Here is a 25,012-nt window from a genome sequence, read left to right on the forward strand (position 1 = left end):
CAATACAGGTCCATGTTACTCATGTAGTTTTCCTAAGCTTAAAGACAGGAATTTAAGAGTGCAAACTTTACAAAAGCTACCCTATTCACCCCCCCCCAAAAAAAACTAAACAAAACCAGAGCCCAACGAAACATCTGAAACATTTTATTAAAAGCATGAAGGGACATATTCATGTCCTCAAATGGAACATAAATACAAAATATATTTATATGTACAAATTATGGCAAAGACAAATAGAAGCGTACCAGGTACTTTCTAAAAATGTTAATTCACAAAAAACAGAAAAAGAAAAATATTAAATGTAGCTCCCAATGTGTTGTTTATCAAATAGAGATGAATCAAACATAACCACTACGAACTTACATGATTACATGATCCATCCTGGTTCAGAATTCAGTATCTTCATGGTTCTTATAAGGTTTGAGGTACAAAAATGAGGTAAGCACTACTTTTGAATAAAAAGCAAGCCCATAGGTAAGATCAAATATTTTGGATTTTATGCAGCAAAAACTTTCAAACTGAGCCAATTAAAATTTACTTTCTGTTGTTTTTTATCCCTCTTGTTTTCATAGCAACAAATGGATAGAAACGCACAATAGGCTTCAACTATTCTTTTTGCAAAAATCTCCATTTCATGGTACAAGTTAGCAAAACTTTGTTGCTGAAACCAGAGGAAAGTTTGGAGCAGAATATCATAATTACAGTGTGGTCCTACAGATATTCAAGAACTGAGTGTGCTCTGTTTTTCACAGAGGTAATTCAACATTTTGACCACAGGGAGGCACTATACCAGCACCGCAACCTAGAACTCAATATTGTTCATTGTATTAGATTCCTCAGTATATGAAGAATCCATCTCATCAATCTGCTTCTATTTCTATGTTAATTAATAAAAAATGGCAGTAAGTAGTAGCCCGTTATCAGATGTTCAGAACAGTATGGGCAGCAGATAGCATCACTTTAAAAGCCAAGCGGAGACATCAACTGGAGCTTGAATTATCACACATCTCTAATCTTGAATCTATAAAACAAGCAGCTATTTCATATCATTTGCGCAGTAACCTCTGTAACTGCAAACTGTGTGAAGAGACAGATGCATTAAATGCACATAAATAACATTTATGTTGATGGTTCAGTCAATTTAAATGTGTGGTTATCAATCAGTGGAACGTTTAAACGGACCAAAGCCGTTTGTTTAACACTGGAAGGCTCTTCCTAATACTGTTACTGCACAAATAACACCAGTCTCTATGAGTAGTGGGAACCAGAAAAATTGTAATGATAAAAGCAGCACTGATCCATGTATAACTGAACTGACATATTTTGTTGAAAGTGATCAGACTTCAAATTAAGATTTCAGTGCAAATCTTTCATTTCACTTGTATTTTCTGTAAAATTCTGTTTCTATCATTAAATCTTTTTGCGATTTCCATGACTCACACGGTACGTCTCCACACTAATTGTTTATATTACACTGTATGCCCATCACGTGCTTCTAAAAAACATGTCTGTCACCAGGGTATACAATCTTGAGTCTTAAAATTAGCTGATTAAGGCATTAGATTGAGTACATATTTAATCCCTTACAGTATATCATCTTCGTCCCCACACCACCGAGCTTAAATCCTGCTTGTTTTCCTGTTACGTTTAGACATCTATAACATAATACACTGAGCAATATTTGACAGGGTACCACCTATTGCACATGGAATTTGTCTTGCTATTAAAAAAATCGTGTTAGTTCAGCCTTGAGTGCTGTTTTTTTTTTTTTTTTTTTTTTTTTTTAAATGTTGGCTCATCCTTCTTTCCTTCCGTCTGCTTTTATTTTCTTTGACATTAAGTCATGCGGTATTATTCACCAAGTCCTAGCTGGAAAATCCACCAGGTGGCTCTGGATCAGGGGACTGGGGGTTGTCCTGGTCGTCTGTTGGCAGCTGGACACGCTGCTCGTCCATACGCTTGGCCTGCACCCGCTGGATTAGACTGAAGAAGTCTTCATCAGGCACTGTGGGGGCGTGGGGCCCGGCTTCTGGCGGGGAACACCGCTGATCATCAATCCTGGAGGACTGAAGTTGAGGGAGATGAAATCATTTAGAGACACCACTGAATGAATGCTTGACAAAAAAGAAAGTATCTCCAAAGTCTATAAGACTAAGAATATAAGAGGATTAAACCCTTGACTTTACTTCATATGATAATTGTGGCCTTACCTGGCACTTGATAAGCATGTTGAAGAAGTCATCACTGGGTTCTTGGTGATCTCCCTCACCCACCAGGTGTCCCAGGTTGTTATGTGTAATCCTCAGGCCAGGAAGGCTACCAACATTAACCCGTTGGTCATCAAGACGGCGGCTCTGAGAGCTCGCAATCAAATCAAACAGCTCCTCAGTCTGGGGGGAAGTGGTAATTGCAGGATCTAAGAGAAGAGAGAAGAGCCCAATGAGAATGAATGTCACACATCTCATTTGAAAAGAGTTCAGCTGTCAAATAGCTTGTAAAGATCTATACCAAAGATCAACCGACCTATCATTTCGTTCAGGGACGGCATGGAGTTCGCAGCACCTTCTCCATTGTCTCCGTTCTGTGGCTCATCAAGATGGCAGCGCTGGTCATCCATGCGGCTGCTCTGGAACTTGCTGAGGAGGTCAAAGAAGCAGTCTTCATCGGAGGGGTCACGGCCCAGCTTCTGAAATGAAAATGACCCGTAAGTAAAACGCTCTCATTCTTGTTCTGCACAAATAAACCAAGACCATCCCTCTTACATCTGGAAATCCTGTCATGTGTCGATTTACTTTTACTGGATTTCCTTCCATCGTTGGTTGACTACATATTCCCCACTATAGATACAGATACTGCCCCATCTCCAAGCTAGTGTCTGGCTCCACTTCCCTCCACTTGTCGATGCATTTTCTCATACAGGCTTTTATTTCACTCTTGAGAAGCTAAGACATGATATGTTGGTTTGTTGCGCTCTACAGCGCAAGCCACTCGCAACTGAATCTTTTCAAGCTCATCACAGAGAATGCAGTTCACCTGGTTTTTACTGAACTCTACTATACGTCCAGGAAACATAATCTGCCAGTGGAATAATTAAACTTGGTGCCATTATGAGTTGCATAATGAGGATTTTCAAGATGGCCAACTTGCCTAGGAGAAAAATAATCTGATTAACTCTCAAGGGATGTCCTTCATGGTGAGAGTACCTTGGCCTAGATACTGAAGGTGGGACAATATCATAAAATGTTGTGTAAAAATAAACAACCCATTTACATCTAAGTAAAATAGCTCACAGTGGTAACCTGTAAAATGGATCAGATGAATCAGATGGCAATATGAACATATACAGCTTTAGCTGCCACACACAGCTGCTTTTGAGGAACTAAGTTATGCATGTTGATTAGTTATAACTAAATATGATAGAATATTAATATGTGTGGTGTGTTTTACTTGTTTGTTGCATTTTAGTTTTATTTATTTTTTACCAAATAGGTAAAAGTGGCACTTTTAAGTTTTTTTAAATAATGGTTTTCTTTGGTTTTAACTTGCACACGAGCAGTGGCATTGTTACACCAGCCGTTGATTTCAGATCAGTTGGCAGCGCTGGAAATTAGTGTGCAACTCTAATTAATGATCAGCTGATCAATGATTCAATCATTGAAATCTCACTGACAGTACTTCATTCTTTATTTATTTCAAGATAACACCCAGAAGCCCTCTCTCATTTTGTGCTGAATCATGTTCTCTCACCCAGTGTCACAGTATAAATATTGTGTTTAAGTGATTTTTTCTTTAGCTGCAAATACACTCAGCTAGAAAATCAGATGTGGAATGACTAATGTTTGACCAGCGCTACTGAAAAATTCTGGCAATCAGGCTGCAGTGTTATGAAATTATAAATAAAAGTCTAGCTGCTGGCTCACAGAGAAATTATCTAGGAACAGCCAAAACTGCCAACAGAGGAATTTAGATCAGATAAAAGCAAAAACTTAATATAAAAATAAGCTTTTCAGCTGAATCTTGAAACAAAATAATACACTTAAATACTAGAGTAGGCAAAATTGTACTTTCTCCATCTAATCCTACAAAAAGGGTTTTCCTTAGAGGGTCTGTTCCAAGAAGCAGGTTTACAGAGATCTCTGCATAACTTTGCAGAGTAAACACTGGAATCCCCTCAAATCTGGAACATGAACTGCTGCAAAGAGAGGAGTTGAAATGTCCATATTAAGCTTTGGCCAAAACTTTTAAAATTAAGCAATAAAATAATTTTTCAGCCAGTCAAAACACAGAATAGTTAACAGTGAAATATTATAAACACACAAACATTTAACTAAACTTCAGCTAAACTTTAGTTCACTGAAATGAAGATTAATTAAGACTCATCCTCCTCATATTCCACAACACATTTCACACTTTAGTAAAAAAAATGAACAACAGCCGCTACATTGCAAAAGGAATTTGGGTTGCCTGAACATTAACAAAAAGTCTCACAGCAGGTTGAGGGGAGCCGAGGTCAACAGAAGATCGAAACATGTCGATGGTGTCCTCATTATAGAAGCTTTCTGACCATACTTCCCTCCCCCGCCTTAAAAAACTACCCTCAGTACCAACATGACTGTCAATATTCACCATTAAAACTTGTACAACCAAAACAGCATAAGATATGACATCTTTAACACCAACTAGTGGATAAAGTTAAAATCACTTTGCCTACAGCAAGATGTGAAGTAGGTCAATGTCAACGGACACCTGATTACAAGCAGCTCTATTCTAGGAATCTTCTGTTTTCTACGGTAACTATTGTATCGGAAACTCAAACAAACAAACGCAAGTTTCGCTATTGATAGAAAAGTGTAAAATATCTACAGTAACAATATAAACACACAAACTGCAAATACACACTTCCATGTGTCCAAACGCTAACGGAAAAGAAAGTCAGTAACCTCTGGTATCCTCTGCACCATGTTGTTGTTCAAGCTGTAAAAACATAAATGAAACATCTTACCAGCAGCACTTCTTCTTTGTCTTCTATCTATCCTACTCTCTCTCTCTCATTTCCCTCTGAGCTCTCTTTCCCCTTCACTTTGTCCACATGCCTCACTCACACCTCCTTCTCCCCTACTTTAACCCACCACTTTACATCACTCACTCTCACTCTCACTCTCTCTCTCTCTCTCTCTCTGCTCTCCTGCTCTCCTGCTGTACTCAACTCCCTCCCTCTAATTTCCTCTCCTCGTCTATCCCTCTGTTTCAGCCCTCTTTTAATTTCTACCATCCACTCCCTCCCCTCTCTCTCTCTCTCTCTCTCTCTCTCTCTCTCTGCGGCTCTCCTGCAGGCCATTTTTGTCCCGTTCACTCACTGTGGGAAAACAACTCATTATGGGAAGCGGGGGGGCTGACCCTTTGGGGAGGGTAGCGGCTCTGTGATCAAGGTCACATTATCGGCAGAGAGGGAGAGCTGAGGGGTTGGGGGGAGAGGGGAGAAGCGGGTGCAAATGAGAGGTGGGGAGAAAGGGGGTGTAAGGATGGGTACAGTTATGAGTAAATTGCATGCCAGCACTGGCAGCCAGCAGAGATCAACTACCCGAAAATGACTAGAACCACCAACGCCAGCACTCAATTCTTCAAAAGCTCATATACCAATCATAATCAAAGGTTGTTTTTTTTTAACCACCATTCACATTAACAACATCTCCCTGTGAATATTTGCGTGCTCTGTGCACATTAATCAGCTGTGACTTATAGCTTATTCTGTCCTGTGTCCTTGGCCCCGTGGTCTCTGTGTGGATCTCCTCACTTCCCTTTCTGTATTGTCCAATTAATCAAGTAGGCCAAAGGGACAGAGGGAGTGAGAGAGGGACACGTGATGATGATGAGAGAAAGAAAAGAGGGAGAAAGAGAGTGAGCGAGGTAAAGAAATTAAATCATTCATGTGTGAGTGTGTGTGTGTGTGAAAGGAGGGGGTGGTGCTTTCTAACCTCTTCTGTTTTCAGGCGAGGTATTAATTACAGGTGGGGAATGGAGGAAAATTTACAGCAGGCAAAAATTAAATGAAATTATAAATTTAAAACCAGACGTAATCATCAGCTGACCGTTTGCTCAGCCACAAGCCCAAACAGCAATTCAACAATTACAGCTTTTTCTCTATGATACTTAGCTCTACATTGCAATACAAGAACAATGCTGTTCCTGTATTTCCATGTCTTCAACATGGATCATCATCTAGTGAGGATCCTTTAGAGTTTTAAAGCAAGTCAGCTGGAAACTGTGAAATCAGCCAGAGATAGCATGAAGCTAGTGTTAGCTGGTGAAATCAACCAGCCAAAATTGTCATTTCACCCCACAAATTTATTGTCTACCATTGTCTTACATCAACTTTAAAAATGTTAAATGTTTAAAAAATTACTAACAGTTTCCAGTACACTGAAGACCATGTAATATAAGTGAAAGCTCCGGGACAAGCAAATAAGTAAGCCCTGGGTTGAGAACGTTTTATCAACTGCTGTTCCCAACATGGATAACGGGGCTTACTCCATCTACTCCTGAAGACTGTATGAAACAGCCAGAAGTTCCTCAAAACACTGAGTAAGTGGTCCTTTAGTTGATATTGTTCCAACAACTGAACCATATGTTATTACAGCCCTGGAACAGTTCAGTCAATACTCATGGATGTGCATCCATCCACCTAAATCCATAAAATGAAATAACCAACAAACCAGAATCAGATTGAATTTGTTGATTTAAAATCTGCTGCTTCAGTGACAAAAAAAAAATGGGGCTCTGACATTTTTGTTGAACAATAAAATCGGTTCACAAGAAATAACTATGCTAGAATGTGAACCTCATTATGATAATTAAAGTTCATCATCATTTGACGGTTCCACAAAGTTGGTGTACTATCTATTTTATAACTGCCCCTGAGGATACATCCTAATGACTTCAAGGTGGATTTCTCTCTGATTTATAGTTTTCGGAAAAAGCAAGTTCACAGACACACAACTGGCTTTAAAAGACTGGCAGATCTGAAGAAGGGGTACGCTTCAATGTCAGCAGGATTACCAACATTTAGTTTTGGATGCTATTTCCAGTCCCTTGTGATGAACTATCATCATGCAGCCCAGTAATTTCTGCCTCTTTTCTCAGATGTCAGCCTCCTGATTACAACAATTTGCATTGTCAAAGAATCAGGGCGTGATTAGGTGCCGTGGGGACACTGAAGTTTAAGGATACAACAGCTGTGAAACAGCATCTTCATCGGGAATTTAGTTCACAGCAAATGGATCGCAGTTGGCATATCATGAGAAGATACCTTTACACTGTAGCTGACATCTTATATACCTAGAACCTCACGGGAAATTAAAAGTAATGTTTCCAATTTAATCTCTCTCTAATTTCTCTCATCTTCTCTTTAAAGCAGAAGCCCTGAGGACATGTTGGACAGGAGATGAAGAACAGAAAAAGGAGAGAACCGAGTTCTTTTTCTCAGGTAGGCTCTAAGTGATTGAATTAAAATGCTGGCATATCTTAGATTTAAGCTAAATATGAACAAGGGACTATTATTATTATTACACATTTTGGTGAGCTGCTTAATAGACTGAGGCATGAAATTGAATTTAGCTTAAGGAGTATTTTTTTTTACTATTAGAAGAAAAAAATAAGAGGAAAATACCAATATCTTAAGTCTTTATCATTCTTATCACCAAAAGCTGTAATGACTAAATCTAAACAGTGAGGAGTGTTTGAATGTTGATACTTGATTTACTGGAAACTGGACACTTATTCAACGTCCTGCTAAGAGTTGGAGGAGGAGATTGATACCACTGTTTTGTCTGTATGTTAAATATGAAGCTACTGTGAGGAGCTGGTTAGCTTAGCTTAGCATAAAGTTTGGAAACAAGGGGAAACAGCTAGGCTGGCTACTGTCCTGAGATAAGCTTGTACCTGGTGCCACATGAGTAACACATTGGCACATTTGGCTTAAAAAAAAAGGCAGTAAAGATAAAGCAACTCACTTGCACTGGAGGCGGGACTTGCACAGTGATGTCGTCAGTGTCTACAGGCGAGTCCAACCACGGCCGTTCATCTGATGACTGACTGTCGGGATAGCCTTTCCTTTTCCCGGGCTGTGACAGCTGACTCTTGGATCTCCTTGGTATACTTTCCAATTCTTGGTTCTCACCATTCTGCAATAAAAACATATTGTTAGAGAGGGATTGAGAACTGTTTGGGGAGAGGTCCGGGGGATCACATTTACAGGGGAGAAATCACCTTATCTGAAGAGAACTTCCACAGTTCTACACTGTCCATGCTGTTTCTCTTGGTGAATTTGGGTCTTGCTCCTTAAGAAAAAAAAAAAGAAAAAAAGATAAGTAAATAAACAACACATTAAAATATCTTACAACTTTAGAATATCTCATGCAATTTATTCTAAAATCATTTCAGGAGCTGTATGGCGCTCTTTGTTTGTCTTTTCGCAGCAGCAACAGCCTGTAATGTCAGTAGTGGTCCCATGATGTCCGCTGTGGCTGTGTGGTTTAGGCAGACAACTGGGCAAACAATCTGAATAAGAGTCTGTTTGCCAGCTCTGCACCAGAGAGGGAAATATAGGACATGGGTGTGAGTTTCTGGCTGGAGAAGGGTTCATAAAAGCAAACATCACACAAAAGCCAGGCTGATTGTACTGATAAAAGATTGTATAGCTCCCCCACACTACATTATATAGAGTTTTGAAATGTTCTCACTTGCCTGAGTTGGTGGATCATTTGAGGGGAATCTATAATAATCAACTTTATTATTTCAGGACAATGTTGAAAACAGACTGTGTTTTAGAAACAAACCGTCTTCCTGAGGCTGGAGGTAAAACAAGAATCTTCATTTTACCCCAAAAATATACACACCTCCTCACTCTCAGTCACATTTAGTTCAGACATAACACAGACACTGTTTATCTGTTATGTCTGTCTCACCTGAAGTTGGTTTTACATTTAACATGGCCACCTTGTGTACACATACAGTATTCAGAGCTCTCCCAAACCCACACATGCTATTTTTGTCGAAGGCAAAAGTTAAAAGAGCAGAATCTACACATTTAAAATAGCTTTAATTCAATTAAATGATCTGTAGATGTAAGGTGATTAATAATTCCCATTTACTAAACCTCTTTACTAAATATTCTATACTATTTAAGCAATTTCCTAGAGCATGATGGCTATTTCTTTAATGTGTGATGTACAGCTCCAAGACAACTTCCCCTAACCACAGTTTGCAGTGTGCAAACAGACAGGTCCCTGATCAAAATATCCACCGCACCACTTCCCCTGCCATGATCAAGAAAACGGAGGCACTTACTCACAATACGTGCAAGAAATCAAGTTACGTAAGTCCATGTAAAACACGTGTTGGAGAGGACAAAGGCAACTGAGTCATTATTTAATTCCTGAGTAAGAGAGGATACCGTGTGTTTCTTTTGTTTGTTTGTTTGTTTGTTTGTTTGTTTGACCAAATCTGTGGTTGCATATGAATTACAACATTTTATATCATGCGAAACCGACAGCTGAATAAATCACAAGGAGAAGCTCTAACATGCATGTCATTAAGTAAACCTGAAGTCAGTTGACCTTTGACACTAAATGTGACCAGCTTCAAGTGTTACATACAAGATAAATTATTACCATATAAGGGCCCAGACAGTAGGTGTCTTAATTGCACACCATTGTACTTGTACAATTATTAAAGATCTAATTCTCACATTGTTTTTAAATGATTACCAACAGGACAAACAGATTTAATGCATATTCATTTTAGTATCTAAAGCACTCCAATATGCAATATTTGTGTTTTACTAAAAAACAAAGACCTTGACTCTGTTACACTTAGAGTAATACATCATATGTAAATTTATATATGTAAATCCAACTGGCATTGCCTGTCTCCGTATCTCATTATCTGAACAACTATAATTAGTGGGAACATTAACTGTGTCATGTTAATGACAAAGTAATAATGAGTGATGTCAAGTGTCATTCCATTTATAACATTCACTGGGAGTAAATGACAAACATACAGTAAATTACAGGCTCTTAAATCAAACTCTCCCACCCTGTAAATTTGTGTATTGCATGTGTATACTTTTGTTTAAGATGATGAGGAGATCAATATCACTCTCATGTCTGCCCGTTAAAATATCAAGCTACAGCAAGGAGCCAGCTAGCTTAGCATAAAGACTGGAAACTGCTAGCCTAGAGGTGTCCAAAGGTAACTAAATCTGGCTGCCAGCGCCCCCCAAAAGCTCCCTAATAAATCACTAATATCTTATTCAGAAGGTTGAAAGAACTTTAAGTGTTACCTTGCATCTCAAATTCTGAACTGGAAGGTGAAAGGTCACTCTCATTGACCCCCAGAGCCTCCATCAGCTGCTCCACATTCATTCTGGCTGTCAGTTCCCCATTTCTGTCTCCAATCTGAGGAAGCCACAACGAGACAGGAACAAGGAGGCAAATAAATAAGTTCAAATTCAAGACGACTTAACTTTACCATTTTATTTTTTGAATTACTGTTTATGAAAATGTCTCACTTCTTTCGAGATGTCCAGGTGCTTTCGGGCATAGTGCAGAGCTTGTTTGTGGTTCCCTAAAGATACGTATGCATTTCCCAGACTCCAGCAAGCACGGCCCTCACCAACCCTAGAGAGGCATGGACATACACGCACCTTTTAAAAAAAAAAAAAAAAAACATTCCTCTGCACATGCCTGTTTTTTTTTGTGTCTCTGCATTACATATCATTTATTCTCACTTTACCTATCAGTAAGCTCCTGGGCAATGTACAGGTGTTTCAGGTGATAGTCTATGGCCCTCTCATATTGCTGCAAAAGAGTGTAGGTGTTTCCCAGGCTGTAACAGGCCTGAGCCTCCATCACCTGGTCCCTCAGCTGCCTGGATAGTTGCAACGTTTTTCTAGGAAGAGAGAAATAGAGAAAACAGAGCAATGAATAAGGTGAGTAAAGGAGGGAGAAATGAAGATGTAACAAAGAGAGAAGGGTTTGTTGTGTGTGACAGGGTGGATGAATGAAGACATTTGTTACGTATAAAAAAGAAATGCCTGAAAAAACTACTCTTATTGTATTTCCTTTTTTGCATTTCCAGAGTTTACAACATGCATTAGAATCTTTTTTTTTTTCTTTTTCATACTCAATTTGTGCTTCTGACACATTTTCACTTTCACAGAAATTGCTTCACTTCCTCTTCCCTCCACTAGATGTCAGGCTGTCCTCTTTCCTCACCTGTAGTACTCCGTGGCTGTGTTGAACTGGCCCAGGAATATCAGGGCATTGCCTAGGTTACTGTAGGCCCGCCGTTCTGCTGCTTTGTCCCCAAATTCTTTGGCAATGGATAATCGCTGTGAATGAAAGAGCAGCAAGGTCAAGTCAAACCAAAACAGCACAATATCTATTCATTCTGCTGCTTCTTTTGAGCAGGTGAGTTCATCCAAATTCTCTTCTCAAAGCAGAGACTGTTACACAAGTTCAAGTTGCAAGCTCTGTTGGGCACATTATTTCATGACCAGAGCTGCTGCTATAGCAGCGGTGCATCAAATCAGCCCCTCTGACTCCCTTTGTAAGCTGTGTGCACCCCTCTGTGGCACACCGATAGATTTGTAATGGGGAAGAGAGGAGAGATTGGCTTCTCCCATGAGCAAAGTGGTTTACAATGGAGAGTGACAGGAAACATGGGGAGAGCGAGCCTGAAGCCATACTTACCACTGATTCACCACAAAACCTATTCCCTTCTTCTTCTTTTTTCTATGTGAGGCTTTCATTCTCTGCACACTGTGTTGGCAGAAGTGTGAGATCATGATCCACTTAAAAACTGAGAGGTGAAATTTGCTCGAAGGGGTAGCTGCACTAGCTGTCTAGCATTAGCACTGCACAAGAAAATAACACACATTTGGATCAAACACTACTCTGTATTTAGCCTCTATCCCTGTCCTTGCACTCACTGGCATCTATGCTGTATCTCTTTCATGCTTTATTTGTATTAAATCAGAATGAAATTACAGTAATCAGTTCTTTCTGAATTAGAGGTCAGTTCTGTAAATTTGTCTGTGCAAAGCAAACTACATAAGAGCTTTTCCCAACATTGAGCATTGAATCTGTTTCTTCACTAAAATGAAGGGCAGTGTGGTCTGACTGCACCTCAACAGGAAGCATAGAATGAATAAATGATCAATTAGAAGTGCACTCAGAGAGCGCAGACCTCCGCCAAGGCCAATGTCAAGCCACATACCCCAGCCTTCAGAGAAAAAAATTCAAATTCATAGTAAATGATCTGGATCTGCCCTAAACATTTAATGGGTTGTTCCCTGGCCCATGTCCTATCCCTCCACCAAGTTTGTTGCACATCAGTTCAAGTAATTCTGCTGACAAATAAACAGAGAAAAAACAACAAACAAACAGAAAGGGATGAAAACATAACCTTTGAGGAGGTAAGTAATGATTAGTACAAGGTTTAATTTCAAAACTCTCAAACATGTTTGACCACTTGTTGTTTTGTGGTAACAAGTGGTTATAATTAGAAGTAGTTATTTTACTTGCTTCTGGGCTGCATGTGACAGAAGCATAAAAAAGAGGCCGAACAGGATAATGATGGCAAGTTGCAAATTTTTGATGCAGTTGTGTGGCTTCAGGGAGGACACTCAAAGATCCCTGGCCAGGAATTGTAGACGCGACAAACATACAATAATATGTTGACATGAATTTGTAAGATGAAACAATCAAATTAATTTTTTTGGTAATTATAATGCAGAGTCCTTTGATCTGTAATTCCATTGTGATCAAGTCCATTTTCCGCACAATCTGGTGCAGACAATATCATGACCAGCCACGTCACTGGACAGCTACGAGCTGCTCCTCTGCTTACGCAAGGTTGCTGCTCTGTTGTGGCACAACAGCAAGGCAGACAGCTCATGTGTGTGCTCTGCAGTACCATGAACATGATGCTGGTAAACACTCTGGATTTCTCACCTGACGGTGGAACTTGATCGCTTCGACAAAGTTTCCCAGCAGGTAGTGAGTGTTGCCCAGGTTACCGTAGGCTCTACCCTGAGCAGCTCGGTCTCCAAGTTCTTTCACCAAACACAAATTCATCCTGCAGAGGAAAGTAGACACCGATTTAGTAGCAGTACATAAGTGATGTTCAGTGACGTTAGTACATACGTTAAATATTTTAATCATTGTACTTCTCCATCCAGTAATCCATTTCGGTTAATCAATGCATCAATGCTAACATTAGAGAGCAACTAAATATACGAAACGTCTACAATATATTTCTAAATATTGGTGTAAAACAAACATGTTCATGATGATTAGTTAGGACTGATTGCTATGTTCGTACATATGGTAAATAATTAAACCTTTAATATGTCCATTGTATTAATGAATGCATCATTGCAATCACCTTTGACAGGTTCTCCTGTTGGTGTTAAGCTCCATTATTTAAAAAAAATGGCTAAAAAGCTGCTATTTCTCAGCACCAAGCTGCTTCACAATCCCACCAGAAAATTCCACTTTTCTAAAGGGTTTTGGATTAACGTGGATTATATTCTATTTTTTTCACTGATCTACACACAAACACAAAATCAAAGTATATTGTTTTGTTTGTCTTATTTCCTGATATGTTGGGTTTCAATCTATTCACTCAGTAAGTTTAAGTACAGTTAGCTTCTTTTAAATGCCATTTAGCTTCAACATGTGACCAATTCAACTGAACTGATCATGATTTAGAAAGGAATGTTTACAGTAGCTCTGGATAAGCTTGCATGCCAGAGCAGAAGCTCTACTTTAAAGATCTGTACAAAGAATTCAGATGGTGGCATGGAGACATATGTATTCTATTTCTTAAGAGTGAACAAATTCTTTACAAAAGGCTGATCTCCAACCAGACTGAGTAACCCAAGGACAAATCTGACAAGGCTGCAATCCATTCAGTATTTCACAAAACGGGGCTATGAGGCAGATTAGCCTGAGAGAACCACTTTCACCCGCAGCAAATATGAGCCTGAGGTTTACCAGAGGGCAAATGAATCACTGCGAGTACAGGGTAAATTATTCTGTGGTCTGATGAGAATAAATTGAAATCTTCAGCAACAATTTAAAGTGACAGTCTGTTGAAAACTGATAGAACTCATTATCAATTCTTACAGCGTTCATGCTGTAAAGTATGCAGCTGTTTTTAAACAGGGATGAAGAAATTAATGTTCTGCGTACGAGTGTGCAACATTTCAAAATCGGGTGGTTCATTTCGATCGAACACATTGGCCATACAGCTAAAATCAAGTCTGGAGTGGTTCTTAAAAAGGGTTGTGAAATTGTGAAAGGGTGGTGCAGCCAAAAGCTGGGACTGAAATATAAGTATAAATCTGAGCAAATCTGCAGGTAAAAAGAACAGAGAAACACAAATCCAGATGTGCAAGGCAGACAGGAACAGCTGACGGTGTAATAACTACCAGAGGTTGAGTCAACTCATGACAACTGAAGTGATATTTCTGTGTATAACTAAAATATTGTGTAGTAAACCATCAATATTGTGGAGTTTTTGACACTACAAAATGCAGTTAAACTCTCATCTATTACTGTAATTGTGATTTTCTACTGTAAACATCCATCTGTTGCAGTCTCAACTAAACATACTCGTAGAAGCCAGTGGCCCTTTGCAGTGTGTCCCTGACGTCAGGAGGCAGGTCCCCTGGTTCCTGGGTGCAGCCCCATAACTGCTGTTTGCCCTTTGCATGAAACACGTTCCCTATGTTATACAGTGCTCTAGCCTCTCCAACCTGCAGGCAGAAAATAAAGAGATAGAGAGAAGGTAAATAAAAAAAATAAAAAAAACATTATCAAAAAGGATGCAGAAAGATCTTTCAGTGTGTGTGTGAATATCAAGTATGTTTTTCAGTAATGAATGCAAGCAAGCAAACATGGATGTTACCTTGTCACCTTGCTCTTGAGAAATATCCAGATGTCTTTGACAGCACACCACAGCCTCATCAAAGCGCCCCAACACCTTTAATGTGTTACCAAGGTTTCCACTGGCTTTCCCTTCTCCAATTCTGTCTCCTATTGTTCTGAAAAAGCAAAGAAAGAGTTAAGTCACAGGAGCAAAGACTACAGTTTTTCTATGTTAATGTTCATGTTAAACAACAGCCATTAAGATTCATTTGGGAGATGTGTATATTATATTTTTAATTGGCTGCTTACTTTCCAGGACCAGGTCCCGGTGGCCCTGGTGAGGCTGTAATGTAACAAGGTAAATCTCCCCAGGGTCTTTAATCACTTCCCTGCTGAAGTACCAGCTGCACTCACTGCAGGGGAGCGGATTACTTATACAAGATAAATATCCAGCTGGTAGCCACTGACTGTTACTATATGAAAGTCCCCTCACTTTTTCTTGGAATTTTCATTGTCTGACTGAATGTCAACATGATAAAATCCCCGGTTTTCTTTAGGCATCTGATTAAGTAAAAAAAAAAAAAAAAAACAGTAGCAGACGGTAACCTAGATCCTTCTCCTCTGAGACTGTCTGCACATCAAAGAGAAGCATCATTAGTATATCATTCCTGCATACTGGAAACCAGCTCAGCACTGAGTAGAGCTTCTCTTTCATTGTGTTGACTAGTAGTGACATATGTATCTTTATTTATTGGCCAGTTTTTATTAATTCCATCTGTCTGCTTATAAGTTCCCTTTGGTATTAAGATGATACTGTACTCTATTTCAGTGCCTGTGTGCCTCTTTTTGTGTGGGTTTCATCTGGTGTGGAATGCTGGGATGAATAAATACACGCTTTTCTCCGCAGCTGGGAACTGTGTTCAAAACAAATAATAGATTACTAAAGGGTCCAAACTCACCTGGCTAAGGTAAGGTCATGTTTATGGTATTCCAGGGCTTTGCCGTACTCCTTGAGGTAGAAGTATGCGTTGCCCAGCTGGCTATAGATGGCACTGAGGGTCTTCAGGTCTTCTGTTCCGACCTGTACGGCTGCCTCAAAAAATGCTGTCCCCCCTTTAAAGTCTCCAGCCTTGCACAGTCGCTCTCCTTCCAAAGCCAACTCCAAGCAAGAGGCCTCCATCCTTAATGTTGCACACACAGGTATACACACACACATACAGAAAAACACAGAAAAAGGTCTTTACACATTATCAGAGAAAGAACAATGTACACATTACAATATAATATGGCCACTTACTACAGTGGCAGTACAACTTCTTTTCACGGTGAGGAACAAACTGGCCAGTATTACCATGACAACAAGGTCTGTAGCCATATATGTGGATTGTTGCCTAAGCAACTGAGTCTCAGCTCCAAGATGAGGCACCTTGAAAAGGTGTTGCACTGCTCATATTCGCCAGTTTTTTACAGTCGGCTTTATGAAGACGTACAGATTTCTTGCATTCATATCAGTCGGCTATAATAAGCCAAATAAGCTGCTTGCCTTTTCACACTTTCTGAGTGTTTTTGAGTATGAAAAAAATATTCAGCAAATCAGTGCTGTCCTGTGACAACACCTGTTGATCCAAGTGTGTCTCAGCTCACTGACATTGCTAGTCCGATATAATAGAAGCCACACATTCAGGAAATAACTATCAAAATAACAAGTGAAGAAGAGCCTTCCCCCCACTTCTACCATGCCTTGGTCACCATAGCAACTGCTAGATCAAGGACGCTGACTTAACTTTGTGTCTATTCAAAATCATGTATCAAAGTATTAATGTATCCACACAGTGTGAGTGTGTGTGTGTGTGTGTGTGTGTGTGTGTGTGTGTGTGTGTGTGTGTGTGTGTGTGTGTGTGTAAATGAGAAATATGTGATGTGAGTCAGCGTGTATGACCATTTAGGTCCTTAATAAAAATCAATTTGGCTCACACCGAGTGCAGTCACAACAAGTACAACAATGCCTAATCAGTGAATTGTATCCAGAAAGTATAGATCCCAGATTCATTGTATAATCCAGGATAAACTGAAGACCAGCCAATCTGGTTGCGGCTCCAAATTCCAGATAAGGTACTAAAATGTCGAGTTAAGTAAGGATTATCCTTGAATCTAATCAGTTTTACAAAAGGCACCATTACAAAGGTATAGTAAAGAGATGCATACCGTGATGGTGGTTGTATTTTGTTGCCCTTTTGTAGTCAGGTGAAGATGTATACGGAAATGTACCCGTCTCTGTAATTACAATGGTAGGCATTTTTCAATGCCAAAAGGATTGATTGTAAGTAGTAATTAACAGTAATTTACATTACCCACATGATCTCCTGGTCAAATTTTCTTAACTTTTCCTGATCTAGAATCAGTGCGGCTCACCATGGTCATTTGGTTTGCCAACCCGAGCAATGCAATCAACACAGAATTGGTCCTTTTCAGTGTTCGAGCAATACCTGTGTTTTTGCTTGGTTCGTGTTTTGTCCACATACTCCTGTAGCTCCAAGTGTAAAGGCCTGAGCATAGCCTGAGGTCGGGGCCCATGGTGGACCAGTCTACACATAGCTCTCTCTGCCCCAGTCAGAGGGCAAGGCTCAGCGGCCATGAGGGTAGGTAGGGGCTAATGAGAGCTAGCTATGTCAAAACCTTTGAGAAATGAGCAAGTCTTTACGTACAGATTGCAGTTCATTCAAGTATCACTGATAACACAATGCTGAGACTTTTAGTGATATCAGGTGATATAAGTCATTCAGATGGAATTTCCAGAAACCAATATGAAGTCCATATTGTCCACTGAATAACTCCAATAGAATCCACAATGTCAGCAACGTTGCTGCAAACCTGGACACATTCCAGCTGGAAGTTCCACACACAGTCCGCGACCAGCCAAGAATCACATCTGCTTTTCAAGTCCTCGAGAACGTTCCAAAAACTGAACGGTGAACTCTCCACTCCTGAAGCCGAGACAGTCACGAGGGAGCTGTTGAAAAATCCACGAAAGAGCAGGTCCAGTTATAAATGTATTTCTTAGCAAAAGCATGTTGATTAAAAGTCTACAAAGGACATGTTTCACCCCTCCAGGTAGATGTAATCAAGAGGTTGAGATGTCAGCTGCTGTTATGTCACTGAGTTCTGACTATTCCCAATGGAAATGTGTCCCCTCTTTTGATCCTCTTCAACCTGTCCTCAGCTGTGACAGCAACATCCATAGCTGTGCTTTGTCATTATGAGCCACATTTTAAAAGAGGAGAAGGTATAATGAAGGGAACATTCTGGGTGACAGCAGGGGGGAACAGTCTGTGACAACAAAGCGGGTGAAATACCTCTAAGCTTGACCAATGCCCCAATGGGAGACAGAGAGGGGGAGAGAGAGAGAGAGAGAGAGAGAGAGAGAGAGAGAATGGCTAATCCAGTAACCTGCACCTCCTTGGTAGAGAGCAACAAAGCTCAGCGAGTGGCCCAGACTAATCCAACTATCTGCGGACACCAGCAGAAACATTATTAGGTCACCAGCCAAGACAAATAAGACAATGAGTGAAGAGGGGGTGAGGCTATAAATGATAAGACTGCACATGCACATACACTTTCACTTTCCTCTAAAATCTAACTAATTTATAGATGAGAACTCTTCATTTGTGTTTATGTTTTTGTCTTCTTTTCTTGGTAAAAACCTTTAAATGTTATATTTTGATTCTAAAGCCTTACAAGACACATAATGTAACACTCTTAGTGTTTGAGCTTCATTACCAAATTTGGAAACAAAATTTACATAATATTTAAAGCAATAACCATGTACCATTTTTTTTTTAACTTTCAAATTCTGATGAAAAATTACAATTAAGTGGATCCCCAACTTCTAAATGTACTGACCTAGACACAGGAGTAACTAATAACATTAACAACAGCTGTGCTCTATTTAAGTGTCCCAGTAAGCCTTGACAGTGTGACAGTGAGCCAGCAAGAGCATTACCAGGACCCTGAAACTGAAGCAGCTAAATGGAATTCAGCCTCATCATTAACTTTATCATTTACACATGTGCTTTTCTTTCTGGTCTTCTGTAGAAAAAAAAGGCTCCTACAATGACCCTTCTCAAAACCACACACAGATACCACAGATATTTTGTGATATAGTACATTTTGCGAGTAATCAGCTGAGAAACAGTTAATGGATTAAACAAATACAAATGTCTGTTGTTGGCTATTTTAAATTGCAACATGACCCACAACGGCCTAATACAACCAGACATATTAAAGGGATAGATACCATGGCATAAACAGTATGGAAAACCCTTTGACGCCAGACAAAGTTATATCATCTCACAGTATGTATTGTCATATCACCCTACGCCAACACTCTTTCAGTCCTCTTGGGGATGAAATGACCACACTGCCTTCCTCACTCCTAACAAATGAATCTTGCTGTTGTTGGAGAAACAGATCTAAGCCCTGCAGCAAAAAGTACTCCAAACATCTTTTAGAAGGGCTCTGGAAAGTGGACAGAGCTGGTTATCACTGCAGATAGAGAGAGACAGTCAATGGAAATATTCAAGGTCATCTCCTTGGCATTAAACAGCAGCAACTACTTCTGCAAGAAATATTTATGGGGGAACTCTAAATCTCTGAAGTCCCTCAACAGGAATTAATGGAGGGAATACAGGATGGGGTTTTGCAAAGACATCACTGCAGTGTCTTTGTGGAAGTATGCCAATTATAGGGGGTAAAGTTGAGGTAGGTAGCTGCAGAGGTGTTGTTACAGAGGAGGGGCCGAGGATGAGGTGAAGACACAGAGGGATAGCGAGTCCAGCTGCAGATGGTGATGGGGCCTCTGTAAACTATCACTGAACTGTAAAACAGTTCGTGGAAAATGGGTGTGGCTTTAAGAAGGCCTAGCGACATGGCTAAAAATCTTAAGCTGTGTAGTTGTAAAATTAGAGGCCAGTATATTGTCACTTATCTTGATCAAAGACCGAAAACAAAAAGTACAACACAGAGGGTTAACTGGCAGACAGAGGGATAAAAGATTGAGGAAAAAGGCATTTATGGACATGAAAGGTGAAAAAAAGGCAAAGCAAAGAGACAACAAATCAAAGACTAAAAATGCTTTAGTCTCTGTGAGATGATTTTTACAAAGTGACTTCCATTCTTGCCATCTCTGTGGTTGGCAGAAGAATGGATCTGTGCAGTCTGCCTTTCTCTCCTCTGATTACCACTCTAATTGGTCTGTTTGGGAGACACTCATCCCATAATAGCCTGCCTGTGGTCTAAGAGAGAGTCTCCTAGAGCTGTTACCATGGCAGCACAGAGTACATGTGACACATTGGACAGGTTTCAGGGAGGAAGCTAGAGAGGTCGAGGTGAGGTTTGTGTGTAAACTGAACTACGCCATGTCTGAGGTTTGTCCTTTCAGAGAAAAGAAAGCATAAAGTGAACAATGAGCCTTTGTCAAATCATGAATCACAATGTGTAAATTGTTGGCATAAATATGTAAAGATCATGTTCATGACAAACTTAATTCAATAAAAATTACAGTAAAAATTCTACATCCACATGGTTAGGACCTAGCCATGTCAAAAACCTTTTACTCGTGACTTTCTGTCCATAAATGGTACTGTACCGTACCCCTTTTCACATACTGTAGATTATGCAGACACTGCGCTCTATATGCAAACTCACAACCTAAAAAATAGCAACTTGATGAAAAAAATATATGCTGCAATATATACGTTCTACCTGCCATACCACCTCTTCCCATCCAGTGAAACTCCACTTGGAGCACACTTCCTACCACGACTGTGCAACAGCCTTGACTAATATTTAAACAATCAGCATTTGTGCCAACAGTCTGAAACAAACTTGTTGCTGGTCCGGATTCATTTAACAAGCCTTTATGTGATCCAAACTGCCTCTCAAGCATAACATACCCATGACCAGAACTGCACAAACCCAAAATCAGTATCAGTCTGGGGTTTGTGTTTAAAGCTGTACTTGATACTTATTCTTCTGCAAAACACATTTCCTGCAACATATTACAATAAAAGTGTATCCGCTTGTTCTTTTTTTTAATTAGTGTGATGTATCGCCTCATAATGTACCCCAGATTACTGTCAGATATAGTTAATGGAGCAGGATAAGTCATAAAGACCTATAAACTATAATAAATAGTTCAATTATCAATTGTAATTAATGTTCAGATATGAAACCACAAGCTGAATATGAGATCTGAATCAATAATCAATACCTGATGGATTTTCATCAAATTATTCTAAATAAAAATAAGTTAGTTTAGTCATAGATTCTTATTCCATACTCAAGGTTCTGCACTACTGTTCCCATGAGTCTTGCCTTAGCTAAGAAAGTCTGCACTCAGTGTGGTAATCCAGCCATAATTACAGAGTGCCACGGCTAGTTGTCAAGGAAACCATAGAGAAACTCTCTAGGAATGTTTTTTCCTCTTGCACTGCATGTCTCTTTCAGTTAGAGCAGAGCTGTCTCCTTCTTTCTTCTTTTGTCTGATTCTCTTGTAAAACTTCATTTTTATTCTCCATGATTCTGTTTCCCTCAGCTCTTAACTCTGCTGTCAGTAGCAATATTAATGGGGCAGTATCATCTAATGTGGTCCTAGAAAATACTGAGAGAAAACAGACAACAAATGAATAATGATTAACTATCATAAAGATAAAATTTATTTATGTAGCACCTTTCGAAAACAATGTTTAAAAAGGTGCTTTAGAGGGTAAAAACAACAAACATGAACAAATCATGGAGTGTTTCTCATAAAAACAAAAAGAACAATAGTAGAACAATAGCACCATCAATAAAAAAAAAACAATAGTAATAAACCAGGACAATAAAAAACTAAATCAATAAAAGAAATGGTGTGGTCTAACAGGAAGGCAAGACTATACAGTGCATTTTATGAAGAGACTTAAAGGAAGAGATAGACTTAGACATCCAGTTTTTGTTTTTCTGGTGCGTGACAGCTGCATTTTGGATTAATTGTGGAGAGGAAAGAAGACCAGGCATGATGATGAAACAAAAGCATGAATAACTATTTCAAGGTTTTTGGCAGATATTTAATTAATTTTGTAATCAATTAATTCTAAAAAGGAATTGGTTCATTTTTGTGAGATAGCTGATTAACTGAATCATTTTAATTAATTTTAAATCAACTAATTAGCTAGAATCTGCCTAAGTTGAAAAAAGCATGACTGTATGACAGATTTGATAAGGCTGCTACTGTCAATTAAAAGACAGGGGTAATAAAATGGGAGTATAAAGGTTTGTTTGTGACTTGAGTCATTGCAAGTGTTTTTCTTGTTGAGGTGAAGTCAATTTTGAGTCTTGCATTTATGACTGTCCTCAAGATGTTTTATGAGTGAAAAAATGTTATTGAAATTATTGGGGTCACGGCCAAGATAAACCTGGGTATAGTCTGAAATAAACGGTACTCAGGGACCCCTGAAGAACCCCACAATGCAGCCTTGAGGTGGACGATCTGGACTGTCTATAACATATGACTTCAAGGGCTGTGCAATGAGATCATGGTGTAAGGAAGAATATCACTTTATATTTTCATATTTCTAGAGCTTGTAATTTGAAAATTTGGACTGCAAGATTTGAAGTGGCTACACACACTGGAGGTCCATTGCAGCCTTTGGCTTTAAAATATGTTGAATTAAACTGAAATGTGGCTTTAAAATGTTCCAACCATAAGCATTAATTTCTCTCTCAGAGAGTACAATGTAATTTAATAGTTACCTGATGTATCTAATGTAAGTAGACACATAATTTTTAAGAAACTTCTTCAGAGTTGCTTCTATCCACAGCCTGACACTGTTTTCATTTTAGCAATATCCAATAAATAGAATGAATGTAACATATTTTATGGGATTTTTTTGTTGACAAAGACCCTACAGATAATATATCCACAACCCTCATTGTAGAAAGGTCATGTATTGACTTTATCAGTAAAATAGACGGAAAAGCAATCACAGAGGGCAGATCTGGCATATGATCATAACCAGCATTGTGCCTCACGCTTGTGTATTTATCTTTGAGCGTGTGTATTTAAGTGTGTGCGTGTGTGTGTGTGTGTGTGTGTGTGTGTGTGTGTGTGTGTGTGTGTGTGTGTGTGTGTGTGTGTGTGTGTGTGTGTGTGTGTGTGTGTGTGTGTGTGTGTGTCAGGGACATGACACAACCTTGCAGGGCTTTTGAATGTCACTTCACAACTCAACAGTTATTAACATTCCCAGCAGCCTGCTCTGTGTCACAGACACTGGGCTGAGAAATTAAAAGGGGAGGGATGAGTAATGTCACAATATGGTTTTATTTCAAAAACAGAGTGAAAGACTGTTCTGATAAATGTTTGTTAGTTTGATAATGTTTAAATTGTCACCATTGTAAATGCGTTCGCTTAAGTATATTACAACTAGTATATGTCCTCCACAAATGAAACAGCGAGCTGTTTACTTATCTTACTTATTTACTATATCACCTTGATTTGACTTGTAGCCTTTCAATCAATCCTTTTGAAAATGTCACCATGCGATAAGTAGTTACATAATTTCCCTAACTCTCTGCATAATCCTTCAGTCATTTGTCTGATTTATTCTACTTGACTGATAATAAAAATGTGGATGTCCCTGATCAATTCAGTGTTATAAAGAGATTAGTCATTTTCAGATTGTCAAAATACAAAGCAGTGATGCTTCATTCTCAAAGGTCTTACCAAAATGTGATCAATTCTGTCTATGATATGTCACGACACATGAAAAATCAACAGGTGAAAGTAAGTCTACGTTAGTAAGTAGCACTGAAGAATAATCGATCAATCGCTCAGGCAAGTTTTTTGATAACTGTTTAAGAGTTTTGCTTTCAGCTTCTCAAGTGATGCTTTGCTTTGGGGTTGTGGACTCTTGGTGGACTACAACAATTCATCTGAATATATCATAATGGTCATTATCACCATTTTCAGACAATGTATAGGCAAATCATTTATTAATAGGGAAAATATCTATAACAATGATATTGTACTAATTTTCATCATCAGTGGTCTATGTCTAAACTCAAATAACCCTCTGTATCTCACAGAATAGTACTCAGTTTGGACCGGCATTGACAGACAGTTAGAAGTTTAAGTTCAAACTGTTTCATGACTTGCAAACTGAACAAAAATACAGATGATACAAGGAAAAAAAGAGAGAACATTTGCAAATGATAGAGAAGACGGTTATCACATTTCACACCAAATATACAAACACGGGGTAAAGCTGGCAACAGTTTTGCCCCACAGAGCCGGTGCATCTGTGTTCATGTTTAATCCATGTGACATCACTGACATCACCCTGCACATATGGTGTGATCTTCGCTGCACGTTTAACCCAGAGCCATGCGTGCTGTCAAATGTGTCCAACCTGTAGACAGACCCCCACTCTCTCTCTTTCTCTCTCTCTCTCTCTGCCATATTCCTCCTACGTCCACATCTTTTGAGGCTCCTCTCAGTCTGCACATTCCAGCCACAGCAGCTCAATGACCCGAGCCAGGAATGAGGCTTGGAACTGGGCTCTGGCTGAAACTGTGGCTGGGTCTTGGGCTTTAAATCACTGAAAGCTGGCTGGTCAAGATCCCTCTGCCTAGCTCCTCCTTAGTAAAGCAAAGCCTTGAGCTGGCAGCCTCTGTTATTCTCTCTCCTTTCAGCCGCTCCCTTTTTCTTTTTAACCATGCTACGAGGCAGAGGCTGACACCCCCTCCTCCTTGTTTGCCGATGTACCCCCCCCCCATGGTTCCTACCTTGAGTGCAGCCTCTTGCTGGCCAGATCCTGGTCCACGCCGTTAGCAGCCGACTGAGCCATAGCACCGCTGCTTATCTCGCCTGCCTCCTAGCTCGCTTCCTCCCGCTGTGAGGGCCCCCTCACAATTATTTCCTCCAGAGGCTGCTACCGTTTTCTCCTTTCTTGAGCCGCTCAAGTTGTCTGTCCCTCCCTCCCCCTCTCTCCCTGTCTCTCTCGCTCTTTACCACTCTCTCTTTCTCTCCCTCTCTTCTCCCC

The 25,012-nt window shown here is 39.6% G+C and overlaps 1 protein-coding gene across 3 annotated transcripts; it reads right to left on the bottom strand.

Annotated features, from left to right (window-relative positions):
• Positions 1-128: 128 nt before the first annotated feature.
• gpsm1 (G protein signaling modulator 1) lies at positions 129-25,012 on the bottom strand. Of its 3 annotated transcripts, XM_022768072.1 has the most exons (15): positions 24,756-24,812; positions 17,808-17,946; positions 15,896-16,117; positions 14,977-15,112; positions 14,682-14,824; positions 13,017-13,140; positions 11,277-11,392; positions 10,795-10,950; positions 10,571-10,679; positions 10,343-10,457; positions 8,266-8,336; positions 8,010-8,180; positions 2,524-2,686; positions 2,211-2,416; positions 129-2,066 (listed from the first exon to the last, which is right to left on the bottom strand). In XM_022768072.1, exons 3-15 carry the CDS (start codon positions 16,114-16,116, stop codon positions 1,866-1,868), a joined length of 1,932 nt encoding a protein of 643 aa, XP_022623793.1. In that variant the 5' UTR covers position 16,117; positions 17,808-17,946; positions 24,756-24,812; the 3' UTR covers positions 129-1,865. The 3 variants fall into 3 exon arrangements, with proteins under 3 accessions (XP_022623793.1, XP_022623792.1, XP_022623790.1); XM_022768071.1 differs by lacking the exon at positions 17,808-17,946 and having other exon boundaries at positions 24,756-25,012; XM_022768069.1 differs by lacking the exons at positions 17,808-17,946; positions 24,756-24,812 and adding an exon at positions 17,423-17,728.

The sequence above is a fragment of the Seriola dumerili genome, unplaced genomic scaffold (assembly GCF_002260705.1).
Source record: "Seriola dumerili isolate Sdu_G_001 unplaced genomic scaffold, Sdu_1.0 BDQW01001389.1, whole genome shotgun sequence".
NCBI lineage: Eukaryota > Metazoa > Chordata > Actinopteri > Carangiformes > Carangidae > Seriola > Seriola dumerili.

Bases quoted from the DNA above. Each gene is read 5' to 3' on its own strand.
- gpsm1 (XM_022768069.1), bottom strand. From the start codon at position 17,571: ATGGCCGCTGAGCCTTGCCCTCTGACTGGGGCAGAGAGAGCTATGTGT. The intron at 8,181-8,265 runs GTGATTTCTCCC...TTTTTATTGCAG, and splicing joins GGAAGTTCTCTTCAGATAAG to AATGGTGAGAACCAAGAATT. The intron at 2,067-2,210 runs GTAAGGCCACAA...CCTCAACTTCAG, and splicing joins ACATGCTTATCAAGTGCCAG to TCCTCCAGGATTGATGATCA.